The 21,624-nt window shown below is 43.7% G+C and overlaps 2 protein-coding genes across 4 annotated transcripts; one reads left to right on the top strand and one right to left on the bottom strand.

Annotated features, from left to right (window-relative positions):
* cox18 (cytochrome c oxidase assembly factor COX18) lies at window positions 1–11,660 on the bottom strand. Of its 3 annotated transcripts, none has more exons than XM_078244405.1 (7): window positions 11,539–11,660; window positions 5,695–6,285; window positions 3,038–3,138; window positions 2,748–2,902; window positions 2,083–2,198; window positions 1,892–1,999; window positions 1–779 (listed from the first exon to the last, which is right to left on the bottom strand). In XM_078244405.1, the coding sequence occupies exons 2-7, from the start codon at window positions 6,277–6,279 to the stop codon at window positions 618–620; spliced, it is 1,227 nt and encodes a 408-aa protein (XP_078100531.1). In that variant the 5' UTR covers window positions 6,280–6,285; window positions 11,539–11,660; the 3' UTR covers window positions 1–617. The 3 variants fall into 3 exon arrangements, with proteins under 3 accessions (XP_078100531.1, XP_078100533.1, XP_078100534.1); XM_078244407.1 differs by lacking the exon at window positions 11,539–11,660 and adding an exon at window positions 10,452–11,492; XM_078244408.1 differs by lacking the exon at window positions 11,539–11,660 and adding an exon at window positions 10,304–10,439.
* A 227-nt stretch (window positions 11,661–11,887) lies between these two features.
* Window positions 11,888–21,423, top strand: selenot2 (selenoprotein T, 2). Its single transcript, XM_078244409.1, has 6 exons — window positions 11,888–12,137; window positions 13,093–13,203; window positions 16,944–17,070; window positions 17,147–17,234; window positions 18,233–18,359; window positions 20,910–21,423. Exons 1-5 carry the CDS (start codon window positions 11,926–11,928, stop codon window positions 18,352–18,354), a joined length of 660 nt encoding a protein of 219 aa, XP_078100535.1. The 5' UTR covers window positions 11,888–11,925; the 3' UTR covers window positions 18,355–18,359; window positions 20,910–21,423.
* Window positions 21,424–21,624: the final 201 nt, after the last annotated feature.

Genomic DNA, 21,624 nt, shown 5'->3' with positions numbered 1-21,624 from the left:
AAGATTTTAAACGTGTTTAATGTGAAAACAAATCAACATATAAACAGCTTTCATTTACCGACAGATAGGAGAGAGGATTCATTATTATTATTATTATTATTATTATTATATTATAAATACATTGAGAGCAGAACAGAGAGGATTCATTATTATAATTATATGTTTAAACAGAGAGGAGGATTCATATGTCTGTTTGTTTGTGAGGAAAACAAACAGGAAACGTTTGCGAGGCAGAGGTCAGCTCTTCTTCCTGTTATTGTTTCTAGTTAGTTCCCACAGAAACAGGAAGAAGCTGCTCACACACACACTTACATCTTCTCATACTCATACACACACACATATATATACATACTGTATACATACACACACGTTTATATCAGATATCTGACTGTTCAGTTCAGAGAGAAACAGGAAGATAGAGATTCATGATCTCATACTGGGATTCTGTATCACTCTTTAATAACTTCAATAACTTGCAGTACTCTGTGTGTACCTGCAGTACTCTGTGTTTACCTGCAGTACTCTGTAATTATCTGCAGTACTTGGTGATGAAGGCAGACAGCAGGTCTCTGTATGGAGAGTCTGATCTGTGAAGTATTTAATGTGTTCCTGCAGTATTATCTGCAGTACTTGGTGATGAAGGCAGACAGCAGGTCTCTGTATGGAGAGTCTGATCGAGGAGTTTGGAGTCTGAGGAGTTTGTGGACGGTCGGAGAACGAAGGACGAGATTATGACTGAATCCCACCAGACTGGAGGTAAACCAGTAGAGAGCCATGGACTGGGGGCGGGGGGTGGGGGGGAAGAAAACAAAGTGACATCAGAGGCTTGGAAGGATGTGAAGTCATTGTTAGTTGCAGTGAGACGGAGGCTGAGGCAGTAATACACCTGAAGCTGACACTTACAGATGAACAGTTCTGAAGATAGGAAAAGGGTTTTACACAAGAATCTAAGTTCTCCTAACTTTATGAAACCACTGAGCTGTACTGACTCTCTGATTCTGCTGAGTCATGTCTCTCTGCTGGACGCCGCTCACTCGCAGAGACACATGACTCATGTCTCTGTATCAACGAGGACTGGCGGGTTAAAGCAGAGAGACATCCTGCCAGGCAGACTTCTCACGCTGTGGACACTCGGACAAACGTTCAGCGTCTGCAAACAGCTGCAATCTGTAGCCCCGGTCTGCACGGGACAGCGGCTATCTGTAGCCGCTGTCTGAATGGGACAGCGCCTATCTGTAGCCGCTGTCTGAATGGGACAGCGGCTATCTGTAGGCGCTGTCTGCACGGGACAGCGGCTATCTGTAGCCGCTGTCTGCACGGGACACCGGCTATCTGTAGCCGCTGTCTGCACGGGACAGCGCCTATCTGTAGCCGCTGTCTGCACGGGACAGCGGCTATCTGTAGGCGCTGGAAAGGGTGTCTGATGGTGAACCGACCAGCAGCTAACAGACTTCTATCCTGCAGCAGAAACGTGAGATCTCAGACCCAACATGTCTGTAAGTGTTTCATCTGATGAATGAGACAGGAATGTGCCAACGCTGACCAAACTTGATCCAACATGTTCGCAGACTAAGATCTGATATCCAATTATGAAAACTCTGCATTCTTCTGTCTGAACCTGGAACTCTGTAACCTCCAGAATGAACCAATAGGGACAGACTCTATCCCTGACCCTGTTGGTCATGAATATATCAGCACACAGCAGCTGTTAGACATGTTTCTGTTGTTAGCTAGCAGACGGAATAAAGAGGAGGAAACCTTCACACGAAAGAAGTCAACAGAGAGAGGAGAGAGGTTCCTCCCCCCCCATGGGGGCGGGACTTCAATGTGCTCTGTCTCTACAAGCTGCTGATCTGACTGAACCAATCAGCTGATCTGGTCAGATACTCACAGAGGGAACGGTGGCAGCGATGGGAATCATCAACAGCGAGAACGCTCGGATGGCGTTCGTCACAATCCTCTGAACACGAGACGGATTGACTCTCTGGAGAGAAAACACCTGAAGGAGAAGAGAGCAATGTTAGGTTGAATGACATCATCAGGTCAGGTGACCCCGACTAACCCTAACCCCACGCCAGGTACCTCTACGATGAGCAGGTTGGTGAGTCCGAGACACACCGGAAGCATCCAGCTGGAGTCGGGAACGGTGAGGTCTGGGAACCAGAGAGCGCCACCCGCTGCCAGATCAGCCCCAACATCTGCAAAGACATCTGTCACATCAGCCGCAACATATGCACACAGATCTGTCACATCGGCCCCAACATCTGCACACACATCTGTCACATCGGCCCCAACATCAGCACACACATCTGTCACATCGGCACCAACATCTGCACACACATCCGTCACATCGGCACCAACATCTGCACACACATCCGTCACATCGGCACCAACATCTGCACACACATCCGTCACATCAGCCCCAACATCTGCACACACATCCGTCACATCAGCCCCAACATCTGCACACATATCTGTCACATCAGCCCCAACATCCGCACACACATCCGTTACATCAGCCCCAACATCTGACCACACATCTGTCAGATTGAGAGAGATGTTTCGGAGGGCTAGGGAGAGGCTGGGGGGTATCTTACCGGGCTGATTGAGGGACAGGTTTTGGAGGGCCAGGGAGAGGCTGGGTGGTATCTTACTGGGCTGATTGAGAGAGAGGCTGGGGGGTATCTTACCGGGCTGATTGAGGGACAGGTTTAGGAGGGCCAGGGAAAGGTTGGGGGGTATCTTACCAGACTGATTGAGGGACAGGTTTCGGAGGGCCAGGGAGAGGCTGATCCACAGCGGCAGCTGAACCCAGACCAGAACACTGGCTTTGAACGGGTGACAGTTGTCTCTGATGTAGAGCTGAGAGACAAGACGACGCAGATTCTTCTGGAACTGGAACCTGAGAACAAACAACACAACAGATTCTACTTCCTGTGAGGGTAACCCTGGTAACCCCAGTAGCCCCGGTAACCCTGGTAATGCTAATCCCGTTTATTAACCCCGTTAGCGTTTGTTTAGCTGTGTGGTTTCGTACCGGCTCTGTTTCTCCGTCCAGCCTCTCTCTCTCGCTCGCACTGACACTTCGTAGCGGAGCCTCTTGGCCAGCTCGGAGATCTCCACCTGCAGCGCCTCCACCTGCACATCACCTGGGGGTTACTATGGTTACCGTGACGGAAAAGAGACTGCACACCACCTGGGGGTTACTATGGTTACCGTGATGGAGAAGAGACTGCACACAACAGGATCACGTATACGGACACCGTTCATTTTCATCCATTCAGTGTGAAAGTGGTGAAACCTAAAACATCACGTCTTTAACTGCAGAATATAAACTTCCCGGATGCCAGAACACGACTCAGACACAGGAACTGAGCCTGGTAATATATATACATACATATACATGTTGCAACAACTAGTAACGTTAGAAAAACTACAACACCACACCGGAACTAGCTAGACGGGAAATACAACAACAGGCACGCCGCACACACCTGTTTGGGCTTGGAGCCGGCCAAAGAGCAGTAGGCTAACGTTACGTTTTGAGTGGATGGCAAGCGCGAGACACCGAAATGGATGCCAATAAGATTCTGAATGGAAAAGTTACTTTTAAAAAGTTGTTGAGGGGGAAAGTAGTCTCACCATACACAGCCTGTAGGACACGGAGAAAGCAGCCACACTGGAACTGCTGCAGAGTGCAAATGTTGTCTCATTAACCAGTGATCACTGGACGTCAGTGAGTAATCAACATTATTTAGGAGTTACTAAACACTATATGGACTACGTATATCAGCATAAGGTTTTAGGACTGGGTTGTTTGTAATGTTTTTTTGACTGTTTTTGTCATTTTGGACATTGTCCACCCCCTTTTCTGTCCAGGAGAATTGTTACATTCTAGAGATGCACCGATTGACCGGCCGGTGACCGGAATTGGCCGATTTTCACGTCATCGGCCATGACCGGCGACCTGCTGGTCAGACTGACATATGCCGATTTTATGCCGGTCAAATGCACTCGGGCGGCACATGATTTACATCGTGCAACAGCAACATCACACGTGCACATGCAGGGTTTTCGCTGTATGCATGTAGCAGCGGCGCACTGCCGCTCAATCAGCTGTTTATGAAATGTCATAAAGTCGGAATTATACACGGCTCGAACAGTCAGCCGCTCTCTCTCTCTCCCCTCTGAGGCTGAAAAACTGGAACATGAAAACCGCACTCCCGTAAAATATGACAGCTACAGTTTATTGGTTAGTTAGTAAATAGCGTTGCGCACACTGACTTTGATGAGTGTATCAGACCCCAGATCAGACAAGAAGCTAACGTTAGCAAACGCTGTGTGGCCCCTCTGCCTCTGACGCCCCGCTGGCTGTAGGAGACAAAAAAAAAAAAGAGACGCTGTATACCTGCAGCACTGTTTAAAACGCTTTCCAGGTCAGTGGGGGTGCATTCCGCTTAAAACCAACATTAAAAACATAGTAATCTTTAAAGAGTTTAGTTTTGTTGTTAAACTGTGTGTAAAATGAGCGGTGACGTTAAATCATCTGTTTCAGGTAACGGCCCTCTAGGGTACAGTCTATTTGCTGGATTGTTCCGAGGTAACCACCGGTAGCTAACGTTAGCAGATAAGCCCGTTGACAGCAACGGTAGTGTTCATATTTATGCACAATGACACATAACGCAAACTTGCTAAAAAAGGAACTCAACGCTGTTTTCAGGTAACGTTACTGTTGACCTTAAAACAGGCCTGTGTGTGTGTTTTGAGAAATATCTTTATACTGCATTAAGGCTATATTTATTTTATTTTTATGTTATTTTATTGCCATTACCTGTTTTCATACATACAGAAGTTTAGTTTGCTAAATAGATCACATTTGTTTAGTTGGTTATTGGATGTGAAAAGAAGGAAATGGTTCTTCCATAACATTGCACTTTAGATGTGTGTGAATTTCCCACAAAAGGAGTCATTTATATAGTTGTATTTTATAGCGATCAATTATCTATTTAAAAAATGTTCTATGCAAAATGAAACATTTTCTATTAAAGAAAAGATATTATATTAAATATTTGTGTGTGCTGTAAAGTGGGTAGAAAATCTGAAATCGGAATCGGCCTAGAAAGTTGTAATCGGTGCATCTCTATTACATTCCTTATTAGAAAAACGTAAAGGTTACAAATGTCCTGCTGTGGCATCCGGTTTTTGGACCATTTAGTTTGTACTGTATAAGCAAAGTGTTAGTGTTACATCTCAGTTAGGTTAGAGACTTGGAGGAATTGTACAACAATGACAGATTCACACGTTTCTTTTCTTGACAGTAAATAAATAATAAACAAATACAAATCTTAAAGCCCAGTTCATAAAGTCACTTTCTTTGCATTCATTTGATTCCCAATTAAGATCCTCTGGTAAGAATGGCTTTCATTGTTAATATGGACTTAAAAACTGTTCTGAAATGCAAAATAATAGAATTTTATTCATGTGATAAAACATGCGATTAATCGCAATTAACTAGAGAAATTTGGCGATTAATCACGATTAAAAAAAGTATTGTTTGACAGCCCTAATATATATATATACAGTTTGAGTTTGAGGTCTGATTTAACCTGGGAAGGAGCTCTCTGACTCATCACTTCCTCTGAAGATAGGTTAGCTAGTTAACGCTTTCCTCCCCTGGCGTCTGGCGTGACTCACCTTGGCAATGACAACCATCTGGTAGGTGGCGAGCGGCAGAGTGATGAGTGTCCGGACCGACAGCGTCGCCACGACGATGCTCAGCCACCACGGCAGCCCGCTCAGCTGCTGCATGCTCAGCAGGAAGTGCTCACAAAGGTGAACGGGCGCCGAGTCCGAGAGGCCGCCGTACCAGCCGGCCGCACCGTCACCGCCATCCTGCTGCCCCCCGGAGAGCCTCCGGACACCGCCCAGCATCCCAAACCCTGACAGCGTCCCAAACCCTGACAGTGTCCCGACTCCTGACAGCGTCCCAAACCCACCGGCGAGCCTCCGGACCCCGCACAGCGGCCCAAACCCTGACAACGGCCCGAGTCCTGACAGCGGCCCGAGTCCTGATGGCGGCCTGACTCCTGACAGCGGCCCGAGTCCTGATGGCGCCCTGACATGTAACACGTGACAGCAGACTTCAGGGGGTCCAGCAGGAGGAGGGGAAGGACAGGTGTGCCCAGATGAAGGTGACTCCCTGTTGATCGCAGCAGAACAGACTCCTCGTACAGGAAGCTGCAGGACGCCGTACCTTATGGCCCCCCCCACGCTCAACATGGTTTCCTGAGACATGAGGAGACAGAGTGGGGATGGAAGACGAGTTGAAACTAAATACAGGAAACTGTTTCTCTTCACTCAGCAGGATAACAGCTGCCCTCAACACCATGAATCAGAGAAATCTAACCTACTTTCTGATTGGTTCATGGCAGTTACATTCACTATACTACTAATACTAATATACTACTACTACTACTAATATACTACTAATACTAATATACTACTCATACTATCCATCCATCTTCCATCTTCGTCCGCTTATCCAGGGTCGGGTCGCGGGGGTAGCAGCTTCAGCAGGGGACCCCAAACTTCCCTTTCCCGAGCCACATTAACCAGCTCCGACTGGCGTTCCCAGGCCAGGTTGGAGATATTATCCATCCACCTAGTCCTGGGTCTTCCCTGAGGCCTCTTCCCAGCTGGACGTGCCTGGAACACCTCCCTAGGGAGGCGCCCAGGGGGCATCCTTACCAGATGCCCAAACCACCTCAACTGGCTCCTTTCAACTCTGAGCTCCTCACGGATAACTGAGCTTCTCACCCTATCGCTAAGGGAGACGCAAGCCACCCTCCTGAGGAAACCCATTTTGGCCGCTTGTACCCTGGATCTTGTTCTTTCGGTCATGACCCAGCCTTCATGACCATAGGTGAGGGTAGGAACGAAAATTGACCAGTAGATCGAGAACTTTGCCTTCTGGCTCAGCTCTCTTTTCGTCACAACAGTGCGATAAATTTAATGTAATGCCGCACCCGCTGCGCCGATTCTTCGACCAATCTCCCGCTCCATTGTCCCCTCACTCGCGAACAAGACCCCAAGGTACTTGAACTCCTTCACTTGGTGTAAGGCTTCATTCCCTACCTGGAGTAGGCACTCCATCGGTTTCCTGCTGAGAACCATGGCCTCAGATTTAGAGGTGCTGATCCTCATCCCAGCTGCTTCACACTCGGCTGCGAACCGATCCATTGAGAACTGAAGGTCGCTGGCCGATGATGCCATCAGGACCACATCATCTGCAAAGAGCAGCGATGAGATCCCCAGCCCACCAAACTGCAACCCCTCTCCACCCCGACTACACCTCGATATCCTGTCCATAAATATTACAAACAGGATTGGTGACAAAGCGCAGCCCCTGGCAGGACAATCTCACCTGAAACGAGTCTGACTTACTGCCGAGTACCCAGACACAGCTCTCACTTTGGTTGTACAGAGATTGAATGGCCCTGAGAAGGGACCCACTCACCCCATACTCCCGCAGCACCTCCCACAGTATCTCCTGGGGGACCCAGTCAAACGACTTCTCCAGATCCACAAAGCACACATAGACCGGTTCGGAGTTGTTCGACTACCTCAGCGACTTCCACCAGGGAAATTGACGACAATCCCCCATCATCCTCCAGCTCTGCCTCTGACATAGAGGGCGTATTAGTTGGATTTAGGAGTTCCTCAAAGTGCTCCTTCCACCGCCCTATTACCTCCTCAGTTGAGGTCAACAGCGTCCCATCCTTACTGTACACAGCTTGGATGGTTCCCTGCTTCCCCCTCCTGAGGTGGCGAACGGTTTTCCAGAAGCACCTTGGTGCCGACCGAAAGTCCTTCTCCATGTCTTCTCCGAACTTCTCCCACACCCGCTGCTTTGCCTCTTTCACGGTAGATGCTGCAGCCCTTCGGGCCCTTTGGTACCCTGCAACTGTCTCCGGAGTCCTCTGGGATAAGAAAGACTCCTTCTTTAGTCGGACGGCTTCCCTGACCACCGGTGTCCACCAGGGTGTTCATGGGTTACCGCCCCTTGAGGCACCTAAGACCCTAAGACCACAGCTCCTTGCCGCAGCTTCAGCAATGGAAACTTTGAACATCGTCCACTCGGATTCAATGCCCCCAGCCTCCACAGGGATGCACGAAAAGCTCCGCCAGAGGTGTGAGTTCAAAGTCTGTCGGACAGGGGCCTCCTCCAGACATTCCCAATTTACCCACACTACCCGTTTGGGCTTACCAGGTCTGTCCAGAGTCTTCCCCCACCCCCTGACCCAACTCACCACCAGATGGTGATCGGTTGACAGCTCTGCCCCTCTCTTCACCCGAGTGTCCAAAACATACGGCCTCAGATCAGATGAAACGATTATAAAATCGATCATTGACCTTTGGCCTAGGGTGCTCTGGTACCAAGTACACTTATGAGCATCCCTATGTTCGAACATAGTGTTCGTTATAGACAATCCATGACTAGCACAGAAGTCCAACAACAAACAACCACTCAGATTTAGATCAGGGAGGCCGTTCCTCTCAATGACGCCTCTCGATGTGTCTCCATCATTGCCCATGTGCGCGTTGAAGTTCACCAGCAGAACTATGGAGTCCCCCACTGGAGCCCCATGCAAGACTCCATTCAAGGTCTCCAAGAAGGCTGAATACTCCGAGCTTTTGTTTGGTGCATATGCACAAACAACAGTCAGAGTTTTCCCCCCCACAACCCACAGGCATAGGGAGGCGACCCTCTCGTCCACCGGGGTAAACTCCAACGTAGCGGTGCTCAGCTGGGGGCTTGTGAGTATAACCCTAACACTTCCCGGGTCTGGTCCGAGGTCCCTGACCTTCACTGCCACCCGTGTACTAATACTACTAATACTAATGTACTACTAATACTTATATACTACTAATACTAATATACTACTAATACTATACTACTAATACTAATATACTACTAATACTACTAATACTGATATACTACTAATACTAATATACTACTACTAGAGCAGCCTTCCTCTATAAACTCCTTCAGTAACACGTTCCACACCAGAGATAATATAATAATAAATGTAATTATATTAACACACTGAGACACACTCTGGTTATTAACACCTACATATCAGGAGCAGCCTTTATTAACACACTCTGGTCTCTAACTGGTTAACTAACACTCTCTACATCTAATTCACTCCCTGAAATAAACAAATAATCAATTCAACTATAGCTATTCTGCGCATGTGCAAAATATGTATAATCTGTTATATTAGGATGTAAGGTCATCGAAACATCCTGAAGGTCATTAGTAAATAAGAAATTGAGGAGTTTATTTGGTGGATTTACTTTTCTGGTTGTTGTTGAACTGTCCTTTGAACTAAAGATATTATTCAAATCTCCCCCAAATATAATGACCCCTGTTGGTGCGCTGTCTAAGACTGTCCGTATCTTGCTTAGAAAAGACATATCAGATATAGGAGGTTTATAGACATTTATAAGAGTAAACATCTCTCCAAACAATTCACACCTAACTACTAAGTACCTGCCATATTTATCTGGATGTTGTGAAATTAGTTTGAAAGATAACCTTTTATTTATTAAGATGCCCACCCCTCTGCTCCTAGATGTAAGTGTTGCTTCAAAGGCTTCTCCTACCCATTGTCTCTTAACGTACTCTATCTGTCCTGTTTTAAAATGAAGCTCCTGAAGAAAGACAATGTCAGAGGATAATTTCCCTAAATGGTATAGGACCTTATGCTTTTTAGTACCTTCCTGCAACCCGTTTACATTCCAGGTCGCAATTTGTATTATATTCGGAAGGTTTTGAGCAATTCTTTTATAAGCCATAGAGTAATAATCTAATGGATCTCCTTTATAATGCTCCTCCAGCTACTGTCAACAGAACCCAACATACATTGATAAGACAAAACTAAAAAAGACACACATTCAAACATCCATTCATGCTCAAACACACAGACATTTATCACTCTGCCCCCCCATCCCCTTACAACCCCTAAACCTAAATGAGAAGACTGAGGAAAGAAAGCCGAGAGGAGAGAAAATAAATAAAACTTTGTATCGCAAATTTAAACAGCTCTCCCTTATTACAACTTAAATCAGACATCAGATCTGTCCTTTGGGTATCATATATCTCTACGTTAGTTTGACAGGCAGCAACACTGCCACCAACAGCAACAAAACATATCTGTAACCCTAGTTGTCCATTTTTTATCCATTAGTTGTCGAGGACGGAAACGTCTCAGTTAAGTGGAAGGGAACGATACAATACATTTATCAATGAAAAGAAGTTAGTTTTTTGTTCTCCAGTCGTTGAATTTCCCACATTGAGATGGAGAGAAGGGTCAAAAAGAAAAAGAAAAAGAAGAAAGTTCAGTTCAAATCCTTCTCTTCACTCACTCAGCTGCCTCAGGACCTACTTGGTTAGTTGGCCCTCTCTCACAGTTTAATCGATGGATATCTTTTGCACAGCTCGCGTTTTGCTTCACATACAGTGGGGAATCTTAGTTCTTCATCTCCAATCACAACCCACAGAACTGCTGGATGTCTCATCCTAGTTGTGATGTTTAGCTCGTGCAATTTCTCCCTCAGAGGCCAGAATGCATCCTGTTTCTTCCTTAATTGTACAGAAATGTCACTTATGATTCTGTACGTACTGGTCTTTGGCTCCGTCTCCTTGGTTAGATTTGCCTGGTTTGCTTTGCTTGCATTAACGGCTTTCAAGATTTATAACTTTGTTTGAAAGTGCTGGACCCGGAATATTATGCCTCATGGATTTCGTGGTCTTTGCTGGCGTAGGCCTAGTCGATGCGCCTTCTCAATATCCGTCTCCTGTAGCATTAAACCCCATTTAGCCTGTATTAGGTTCACCAGAAAAGGAACAATCCCCTTTCCGCTTTCTTCTGACTCCGGCACATTTAAAAGTTTTGTATTTTTCTCTCACTGTCGGTTCTCCAACGTGTCAATGTATTCCAATGCTTGATCAAGGTTTTTTTGTAGCTCGTCAATGCGTCCTTTCTGTGCACTTAATTGGGTGGCGTGGACATGCATTTCTCCATTAAGCATCTCAAGTTTGTTATCAATTGAGACCACTGTCTTCGATAGAGACAACACAAGAGGGTTTGTCTCCGTTTGTAATGCCAGGAGCTTATCAAGTTTACTGTCCAAATCATCAAATCTAGCTGCGTTTGTCGGCGGCATTTTTCCAGTTTGGGATCTTGTATTCATGCACGCCTACGCTTTTGTTTGTTGCAGCTTACCGGTCCTGCTCTGTCTTATCCCCCGTTGTTTAGTTGGTAGGGATTAACGATGCACTGTGCTATTTAATATGTGGCTTTACTTTTGCACTTTTTTGTACATAAAGTCAAATTTTTAGATCAAATAAGCCCTACATGACCGGGAGCCCTTAACCTCTCCGACCTCTCACGTCGCGCATGCTCAAGGCTTTGGGAACTTGAACTAGGAGCAGCCTATATTAAAACACACACACTGGGTATTAACACCTACCTATCAGGTGGATCTGGGTCTCTATATCCGGGATTCTTTAATCTTTCACCTTCAGTCGCTTCAAATCATCCATCTACCGGCACGCAGCAGATCGTCCCGCAGATATGACGTCACTTTGTTTACTACCGCGTGGCCGCTAAATGTGACGTCACAGAGAAAAGAACGAGTTAAAAGAGTTTATAAAGAGCGTTTGAACCAACTAATTATAAAAAAAAACAATCAAAATAAATGACTATAGAAGTATAACATAAGAAATACATGTTATCTGAATTCTGAACCAGAAGATAAAAAGAACCAATATTTAATCTCAGCCTGCTCAGCTCCTCTCTTATTGTGAAGGGTCTGACCGGAAGTGACGCAACGTCAGATCGCTGAGAGACAGCAGAAATGGCGGAGTACAGCCAGGCCGGCTTGCTGGCGGCTCTGCTGCTCTTCACGGCCCTCACAGTCCGAGACGTTTATGTCGGCAGATCGAACCCGCCGCGCGCATTGCAGGAGGCCCACAGCCAATCAGCGGACAGCCCCGGCCTCTCCCCGGGGCCCGGGAAACCCGCCAAGCCCTCCCTGTACACCGGGCCCCTGCTCAAGTTCCAGTACTGGTGAGTTACCGCTAGCAGCGAGCTTACAGTTAGCATCAGTAGATACAATGTACTAGCACTAGCAGGGAGCTAACAGTTAGCATCAGTAGATAATGAACTGGTGAGCTAGTGCTAACAGCGAGCTAACAGTTAGCATCAGTGGATACAATGTAAGAGCAGCGAGCTAACAGCTAGCATTAGCAGATAATGTACTGGTGAGTTAGTGCTAACAGTTAGCATCAGTAGGTCTGTGGGTTAGGGTTAACATAACCTACACCTGGCAGCAGGTAACGTTAGCCTGCCGTTAGCTAGTAAACACTAACAACACGTTACACCTGGCAGCAGGTAACGTTAGCCTGCCGTTAGCTAGTAAACACTAACAATACGTTACACCTGGCAGCAGGTAACGTTAGCCTACCATTATTTACAGTAGTAACTGGATTAAACATGTTAAAATGATGACAGCTAAACTGTGTAAGAGTGTGTCTGTAATTCACTGAAGAGGATTACAACAGCGGGACGTACAACAGTCTGCCGCTAAAGCTATGAGCTAAGAGACCTAAACTGGCTCTATGGTCTCTGCTGTAGTCTGGACTAGCTCTATGATCACTGCTGTAGTCTGGACTAGCTCTATGGTCTCTGCTGTAGTCTAGTATTATAGGGTAGTGGTAGTAACTAGTATTCTTTCTCTGTGTGTTTCAGTATCTCTCTATCTCTCTGTGTGTTTCAGTATCTCTCTCTCTCTCTCTCTGTGTTTCAGTATCTCTCTGTCTCTCTGTGTGTTTCAGTATCTCTCTCTCTCTCTCTCTCTGTGTTTCAGTATCTCTCTGTGTTTCAGTATCTCTCTGTGTTTCAGTATCTCTCTGTGTGTTTCAGTATCTCTCTCTCTCTCTCTCTCTCTCTCTCTCTCTCTGTGTTTCAGTATCTCTCTGTCTCTCTGTGTGTTTCAGTATCTCTCTCTCTGTCTGTGTTTCAGTATCTCTTGAGGCTACAGTAAAGTGTTTCAGGAGTATTCCCGGGCGATCAGCCAGCTGTATCCGGACATCCACATCGAGGGAGAAAACTACCCCCCCACCCCCCTCAACAGGTAAGCTGTGACATAACTAAACTGATAATCTGAAACTCCTGCGAGACTTTTCAATCAGCACCATGTTTTATTTATATTTTATTTTTGCGTGCGTATGTGTGCATGCGTATGTGTGTGAATGCGTGTGTGTGTGTGTGTGTGTGTGTGTGTGTGTGTGTGTGTGTATGTATATATGTGTGTGTATATGTGTGTGTGTATATATATATATATATATATACATACATACATACATACATACATATACACACACACACACACACACATATATGTATGTATGTGTGTGTTTCAGATTCCTGGGTCAGCTGGTCTCCTTCCTGAAACTCGTCTCCATCTTGCTGATCGTAAAACCAGTATAACTGTATATAAACCAGTATAACTGTATATAAACCAGTATAACTGTATATAAACCAGTATAACTCAGGGCTTCAGACAGCGGTGTATAAAGTACTAGAGACCCATGCTTGAGTAAAAGTACAAGTGCTCTTTCAAAAAAGTGACTTGTGTAGAAGTGCTCTTTAAGCACAACACTTAAGTAGAACTACCAAAGTATTCAACATTATTTTGTACTTAAGTATTGCAAGTAGTTTATTTTAAAATGTACTACTCAAGTACTGAAAGTAAAAGTACAAGTATTGTGTTATTTAGTTATTCAAGAAAGCAGTCAAAAGTTTGAATATCATATTGTTTTTATATTATGTCAAATGTTTAGCCAAAGGAATTAACAAATATTAATTATATTAAAAATAACAAATATTAACATACTGAAATAAAATGTACAATTATCACACTGTGCAAGTAAAATAAACATCCTCTCCAGCACAGTAATGATTAAAGCCCCCAAAAAGTTATCACACACTAGCTAGTAACATGTGTGATGAACAGGAAAGTTAGCAAGCTAGCAAAGTACCGATACACTAGCAGCTTCACATCACAGGGTCAACGGTTAACATTCAGGACTCACTGCAGACTCAAACAACTCAGGAATAGCTTCATCTGCTGCAACAATAGCTAAATAGAAAGAGTACAAACTTACATCGTGTCTGACTTCTGAACCGTAATGAAAAGAAACACGCCGTGATCTCGGGGATTTCTTACGTAAATTATGTAATTAGCGTACGTAACTAACGTACACACACTAACCTACATAGTCTCCGTTGCGTGAGGAATTCACAACAGTAACGAGTAACGATGCAGCACATAAAAAAAATAATACTTCAGTAGAGTACACATACAGCCTTTTAGTACTTAAGTAGAGTAGTGAAGTAGTTCTACTTCGTTACTATACAGCTCTGGCTCCCGACTAACTTTTTGCCTTGGTCGCACTGGTGCGCCTAACTGTTTTTATTTAGGTGCACCAGCACAAAATTTAGGTACACCCAAATGTTTCCTTGCATCGCCATTAACGCCACAATTTCAGGGTCACCTTTTTATCATGCTATATATATATATATATATATATATATACATATATATATATATATATATCTCTCTATCATGTCAAATATTTTAAACAAGAATAAGGAGTTGGTACATTTTTTTATTTGAAGCCCAATTATACTGTACTCAAAGTCTTATAGCGGGTCCCCCCCCTCGCTGTCTCTAATATATATTATTTTACAAAGTGGGCTAAATGTTCAGTTTTAAGTCAAAGCCACTTTTCACAAGCTCTTTTATTAAAACATATGTGAATAAAATGCAAAGACAGGGTTTCCTTTACCAGTTATATAAATATACAGCTGCAACACATGTAAATTATCTGAAATAAATAGCCTTGGATATATTAAAAAAAAATATATCTCTGAGAAAGCTCCTTCACTTGTTTTCAACAACAATAACAGATTTACGGATAGCCCAGTAGCTCATATAGGGAGAGAGGGGGAGAGACAGAGGGGGAGTGTGATGGACTGTGTATGCTACTAACAGAGTGACGGCTGACTCATTATGAATGGGTCCAGCACGGGTTGAATGCTCTTTGGCGGGTCAGCGGCGTTAACACACGTCTTGTGTATGAAATGTCTGTATCGTCACTGCGCTGCATTTTTATGAACTATGATATTCTGGCCATGGGTCCCATCTCTCGCCCAAGTCCAGCAGGCTCCGTCTCACGCTATTACTCAACACACTGAAGTTAGTTGCATTTAATAACTTCTGTGTTTTTTGCCGTGGCGGCCGCAATAACGGAGAGTTACCAGCAGAAACACTGGTACCAATACAGGTTTCCTCTCATACTTAACAATATACAGCTGTGTTAGTAATACAGGTTTCCTCTCATACTTAACAATATACACCTGTGTTAATAATACAGGTTTCCTCTCATACTTAACAATATACAGCTGTGTTAGTAATACAGGTTTCCTCTCATACTTAACAATATACACCTGTGGTAATAATACAGGTTTCCCTCTCATACTTAACAATATACACCTGTGTTAATAATACAGGTTTCCTCTCATACTTAACAATATACAGCTGTGTTAATAATACAGTTTTCCCTCTCATACTTAACAATATACACCTGTGGTAATAATACAGGTTTCCTCTCATACTTAACAATATACACCTGTGTTAGAAATACAGGTTTCCTCTCATACTTAACAATATACAGCTGTGGTAATAATACAGGTTTCCTCTCATACTTAACAATATACAGCTGTGTTAATAATACAGTTTTCCTCTCATACTTAACAATATACAGCTGTGTTAGTAATACAGTTTTCCTCTCATACTTAACAATATACACCTGTGGTAATAATACAGGTTTCCCTCTCATACTTAACAATATACACCTGTGGTAATAATACAGGTTTCCTCTCATACTTAACAATATACAGCTGTGTTAGTAATACAGGTTTCCTCTCATACTTAACAATATACAGCTGTGTTAGAAATACAGGTTTCCTCTCATACTTAATATACAGCTGTGTTAATAACAATTAAAACTGTAGACAAATGTCAGCAGTTTGGACCGGCGGCGCTGTGTCTCTCCATGTTGCAGGGGGGCAGTGAGTGAGTGAGTGAGTGAGTGATTGAATTGGGGGGGGCTGCGCGGGGGCTGCGCGGGGGCTGCGCGGAGGAGAGATCCAAACACAGGCACGGCTTTACAGAAGGAATGGGTCATGTAACTCAACATTAAACCATATCGATATAAAGGACATCGCTTCGCTCGTGGAGAGGCAGCGGATGCGACGACGTTAGGTGCACCGGTGAGACCTAGGAACAATCTTAGTCGCACCCTTTCAAATTTTGGTCGCATGCACAACAATTGCTTCCTTCCTTCCTTCCTTAAATATGAGCCATAACTGACACCTGTTTCTTCACAGAATCAATCACCTCACTAACTGAACACAACACAACACTGCTATTATTTTAAACATGCCCCTTTTAATTACAGATTCAATCACCCAGAATGAGCAGCATCATGTCATGACTGGTGGCTCTGTTGGTTTTCTAGGACTCTACAACACTTACTAGGAAATTATTTACCATGTAGAAATATCACTTCTACCAAAAAAATTTAATTTATAATAATGAGGTCAGTGATGTTGGACTGCTAGTCTTTCTGTGTGTGTGTGTGTGTGTATATATATATATATAGAGATAGATAGATAGATAGATAGATAGATAGATAGATATATATATATATATATATATATATATATATATATATATATATATATATATATATATATATATATATATATATATATATAATGTATGTGTTCCAATGACCCATGTTTCAGAGTCCTGGGTCAGCTGGTCTCCTTCCTGAAACTCGTCTCCATCTTGCTGGTCGTCAGCGGTCAGAATCCGTTTCTTCTCTTCGGCCTCGACACTCCCCGAGCTTGGACCTGGAGTCAGGACAACAAGGTATGTTACCGCGGCAACGCAGGCTCCAGCCGGTCCCCACGGCAACAGATTTAACCTGTGTCCTGTTGTTTTACAGATCTTCTCCTGTCTGATGGCTTTCTTCCTCTGCAACATGATGGAGACTCACTTCCTGTCCACCGGAGCCTTCGAAATCACGCTTAACGGTGAGTTCTCATTGGCCGAGGGACTTGCTGCTACTTCCTGTTCCCAGGAAGGTTCCTAACGTATAGGATTATTGTTATATATACATACCTGCCAGCTAGTTGCTTTTCGGCGAAATTCGCTGTTTTGAAAGGGGAAAATGTCATCCACGTGAATCGTGTAGCTCCGAAGAGTTTTTATATTTGGGGGGGGGGGTCCGAGACCCGGTACTAATACGGCACCGGTGCCTTAACGACCGGTATCTACCGGACCGAATAGCAACGCAGATTTCGGTGCCTCATTTAGGTGCTTCTTAAATGCCTACGCTTCTCTTTGATGCTCCTAAAACGGACGTTAGAGGGAACTGAAACATCCTACCGTTAGCTAGCAGCTGGAGTAAACATGCTAAAATGCTGACAGCTAAACGGTGTAAAGTGTGTCTGTATTTCACTGGAGAGGATCCAACAGTCTGCAGCTATTGTTGTCTGAAAAACACAGATGTTGCGTTCACTTGAAACTCGCCTCGCCAGCCTCGTGCTGCATTCAAAGTTGTTGTAAAATACCCTTTTCCCATCCAGTGGCTGTTTTTGTCGTTTAACAGGAATTTACTGGTGAAATAAGTGATGACGTGTCACCTTTTTCAGCCCTTCTGAGTTTGCAGGTATGAATATATAATCCCAATCTAACGTAGTAAAATCAAGTGGCAGCCATGTTGAGAGCCGTTCAAAGGGTCTTAGTTAGAAGAAAAGCTGCTTCAATGCTGATCTCTGGACTATCCTTTAGCATAGCATACACTGGACTATCCTTTAGCATAGCTAGCATAGCATACACTGGACCAAAGGTGGTTAGGGAAGGACATAGGAGCAGCTACAGTTTCCTGTCTGTCTCTAAAGCATCGAAAGCTCCAAAAAAAAAAAAGCATAGAGTGAATGTATGCATGTCTGGTGTAACGCTGTTTCCTGTCCCCTCTCTGACTGGTCCTCCCTGTGTGGTGTAACACTGTTTCCTGTCCCCCTTTCAGATGTCCCTGTGTGGTCCAAGCTGCAGTCGGGGTACGTCCCGAACATCCAGGAGATCTTCCAGATCCTCGACAACCAGCTGAAGATGAACCAGCTGGATCCACTGAGCTTCTCCTCGCCCTAGAGCAGGTAACCTAGAATATATAATATAACTAATATGTATAATATATAACTTAATATATAATATAACTAATATTTACTGTATTCCGTGTTAATATATACTGCAGTAGAGCAGGTAACCTTTATATTTATATATAACTAATATATACTGCAGTAGAGCAGGTAACCTTTATATTTATATATAACTAATATATACTGCAGTAGAGCAGATAACCTGTCTTTATATTTATATATAACTAATATATACTGCAGTAGAGCAGGTAACCTTTATATTTATATATAACTAATATATACTGCAGTAGAGCAGGTAACCTTTATATTTATATATAACTAATATATACTGCAGTAGAGCAGGTAACCTTTATATTTATATATAACTAATATATACTGCAGTAGAGCAGGTAACCTGTCTTTATATTTATATATAACTAATATATACTGCAGTAGAGCAGGTAACCTTTATATTTATATATAACTAATATATACTGCAGTAGAGCAGGTAACCTTTATATTTATATATAACTAATATATACTGCAGTAGAGCAGGTAACCTTGTATTTATATATAACTAATATATACTGCAGTAGAGCAGGTAACCTTTATATTTATATATAACTAATATATACTGCAGTAGAGCAGGTAACCTTTATATTTATATATAACTAATATATACTGCAGTAGAGCAGGTAACCTTTGTATTTATATATAACTAATATATACTGCAGTAGAGCAGGTAACCTTTATATTTATATATAACTAATATTTACTGCAGTAGAGCAGGTAACCCGCCGCTGGACTACCCTGCATTTATATTTATATATAATATTAACGTAATATATATCTTGTGATAAATAACAGATATTAAAGTGTTTAAAACTAATGAAAGGTTATCATTTATTCAACAAATCAAACATTTAATTGAATAAAAAGTTATATTTTAAGGTGCAGTTTTCTGCTATTTTCTTTCAACTTGCATAAAAGTCTCTGAGTGTTTTTCACGATGTGTTCATGCACACTTGATATCGCCATGACGATAATGAAAAGATGCATTGTGCAGCAGTCATGTGACCAGGTGATTTACTTTGACCTTTTTTAAGTTGTTAAGTTTGACTGAACCAAAAAGATCAAAAAGGACTTCAGGGGATTCAGACACTACACTGACCGACCTCTCTGGTGGATTTAAAGAAGGCAGACCATAATCCCCCTCTGGCGTTTAGATTACAAAATGAAGAAAGAGAGCGTAAATAGTGAGGGGCTATGAGAAGAGACAGGGGCTAAGAGAAGAGACAGGCTGGGAGGGGCTACGAGAAGAGACAGGCTGGCAGGGGCTAAGAGAAGAGACAGGGGCTAAGAGAAGAGACAGGCTGGCAGGGGCTAAGAGAAGAGACAGGGGCTAAGAGAAGAGACAGGGGCTAAGAGAAGAGACAGGGGCTAAGAGAAGAGACAGGGGCTATGAGAAGAGACAGGGGCTAAGAGAAGAGACAGGGGCTAAGAGAAGAGACAGGGTGGGAGGGGCTAAGAGAAGAGACAGGCTGGGAGGGGCTAAGAGAAGAGACAGGGGCTAAGAGAAGAGACAGGGGCTAAGAGAAGAGACAGGCTGGGAGGGGCTACGAGAAGAGACAGGGGCTAAGAGAAGAGACAGGGGCTAAGAGAAGAGACAGGGGCTAAGAGAAGAGACAGGCTGGGAGGGGCTAAGAGAAGAGCAAGTTTGGAATCAGTTGAAATGTAATTAAAACTAAAACTGTACAGTGTGTCTACTGCAAAATGGAACTAGCTTAGCACAATAATAGCACGACGTCAATGTTTCAGCATCTCAACAGAAAACATGGAGTCTAACTTAATTATCCGTTCCACCAAGAGGACCGACTAAAGTCAGTCACAGAGTCGTATGGACGATGGAACTACACCACACACAACTACCAAACACAAAGACAAGACAATACGTAGCGGTGACCACAATCTGATCTTAAGAGCCGAGGTGTTGACTATCCCTTCAGAAAAACAGCTGATTGTTGACACTCTCTCTTCACGCTAACAGCTGATCAATGATCTACTAGCATAAGAGTAACAGAGCTGTGTGACATTGTAATCAAATATATAAATGAAAATAGTTTGAGTATAACTAATGTTTACATATAGGCCTATATACAGATCAGTCTCAGTTTGAAACTTGTAGTTGTGAAAGTTAAGATGTACAACTGAAGGTAATGTATGCCTTAATTGGAGGTTGTTATTGCATTTCTTTAAAAACAATGTAATATGGCACTTAACTGCACCTAATAGTTTAGTTTGAGAGATGATATTGTAAGCAATGTAGGCAATAAAAATGTAGCTTTATATTATTGCTCTTCAATGAAACAAAAGTATTTCTTATCCGATTAATCGATGGAATAATGGGTTGAATACTTGATTACTAAAATACTCAAATACTTGATAGCTGCAGCCCTACTCTCAACGATGAACCCTTACTGTATTGATGGATGCGTTTGCTGCTGGCTCTATCACAAACTGTCCCTCAGTGACATCACAGTAACACTCTCCCTTTGTGTCTCCCCTCAGCGCTGCGTTCAGGTGTCTCCACTCAGCGGTGCGTTCAGGTGTCTCCACTCAGCGGTGCATTCAGGTGTCTCCACTCAGCGGTGCATTCAGGTGTCTCGGCTCAGCGCTGCGTTCAACCACTGGCGTGTATGAAGGTTCGGCCCTAAAGCAGACTCTGCGGGGCCCCGCCGGATGTCCCCCGCCACAAAGCGAGTGCTCCCTCTGCGCCGGGTCACAGCCCAGCACTACAGTACCCATAATGCACCTGTGAGCACTGGAAGAGTCAGATTGTTTCTGTTGGTTCAGCTTGATTTTATTTATTTAGTTTACGGTTGAGTTTGTTCAGAATAAAAATACGTTACCACTGTTAGCTTCATGCTAATTAGCCTCTGTCTGGACAGGTACTGAGAATTAAAAAAATAAAGTGAAGATGACCGTTTGTTACAGCAACCAGATTTTAATGATTCATCACTTTTCTGTTAAAGTTACATCTTTGAGTCTGTAAAATGTCTGAAAATAAAACTCACCAAAAGTTTCAGTGTCTGTCAGTCTGTCTGTAGTCTCACTCATTAGGCTCAGTCGAGATTAACCTCTCATGTAAAGTGGACGAGAGCAGGCGGCAGCAGCCGGGGGTGGCCTCTGTCAAGCCTGACAGTTTACAGTAAGGCTAACAGTAAGCCTGACAGTTTACAGTAAAGCCTGACAGTTTACAGTAAGTGACAGGTTAGGGTTAGAG

The sequence above is a fragment of the Sander vitreus genome, unplaced genomic scaffold (genome assembly GCF_031162955.1).
Source record: "Sander vitreus isolate 19-12246 unplaced genomic scaffold, sanVit1 ctg234_0, whole genome shotgun sequence".
Lineage (NCBI taxonomy): Eukaryota > Metazoa > Chordata > Actinopteri > Perciformes > Percidae > Sander > Sander vitreus.
This window is presented reverse-complemented; position numbering and strand designations above follow the sequence as displayed.

Bases quoted from the DNA above. Each gene is read 5' to 3' on its own strand.
- cox18 (XM_078244405.1), bottom strand. From the start codon at position 6,279: ATGTTGAGCGTGGGGGGGGCCATAAGGTACGGCGTCCTGCAGCTTCCT. The intron at 3,139-5,694 runs GTGAGTCACGCC...GGTGATGTGCAG, and splicing joins AGATGGTTGTCATTGCCAAG to GTGGAGGCGCTGCAGGTGGA. The intron at 2,000-2,082 runs GTACCTGGCGTG...CTTCTCCTTCAG, and splicing joins CCAACCTGCTCATCGTAGAG to GTGTTTTCTCTCCAGAGAGT.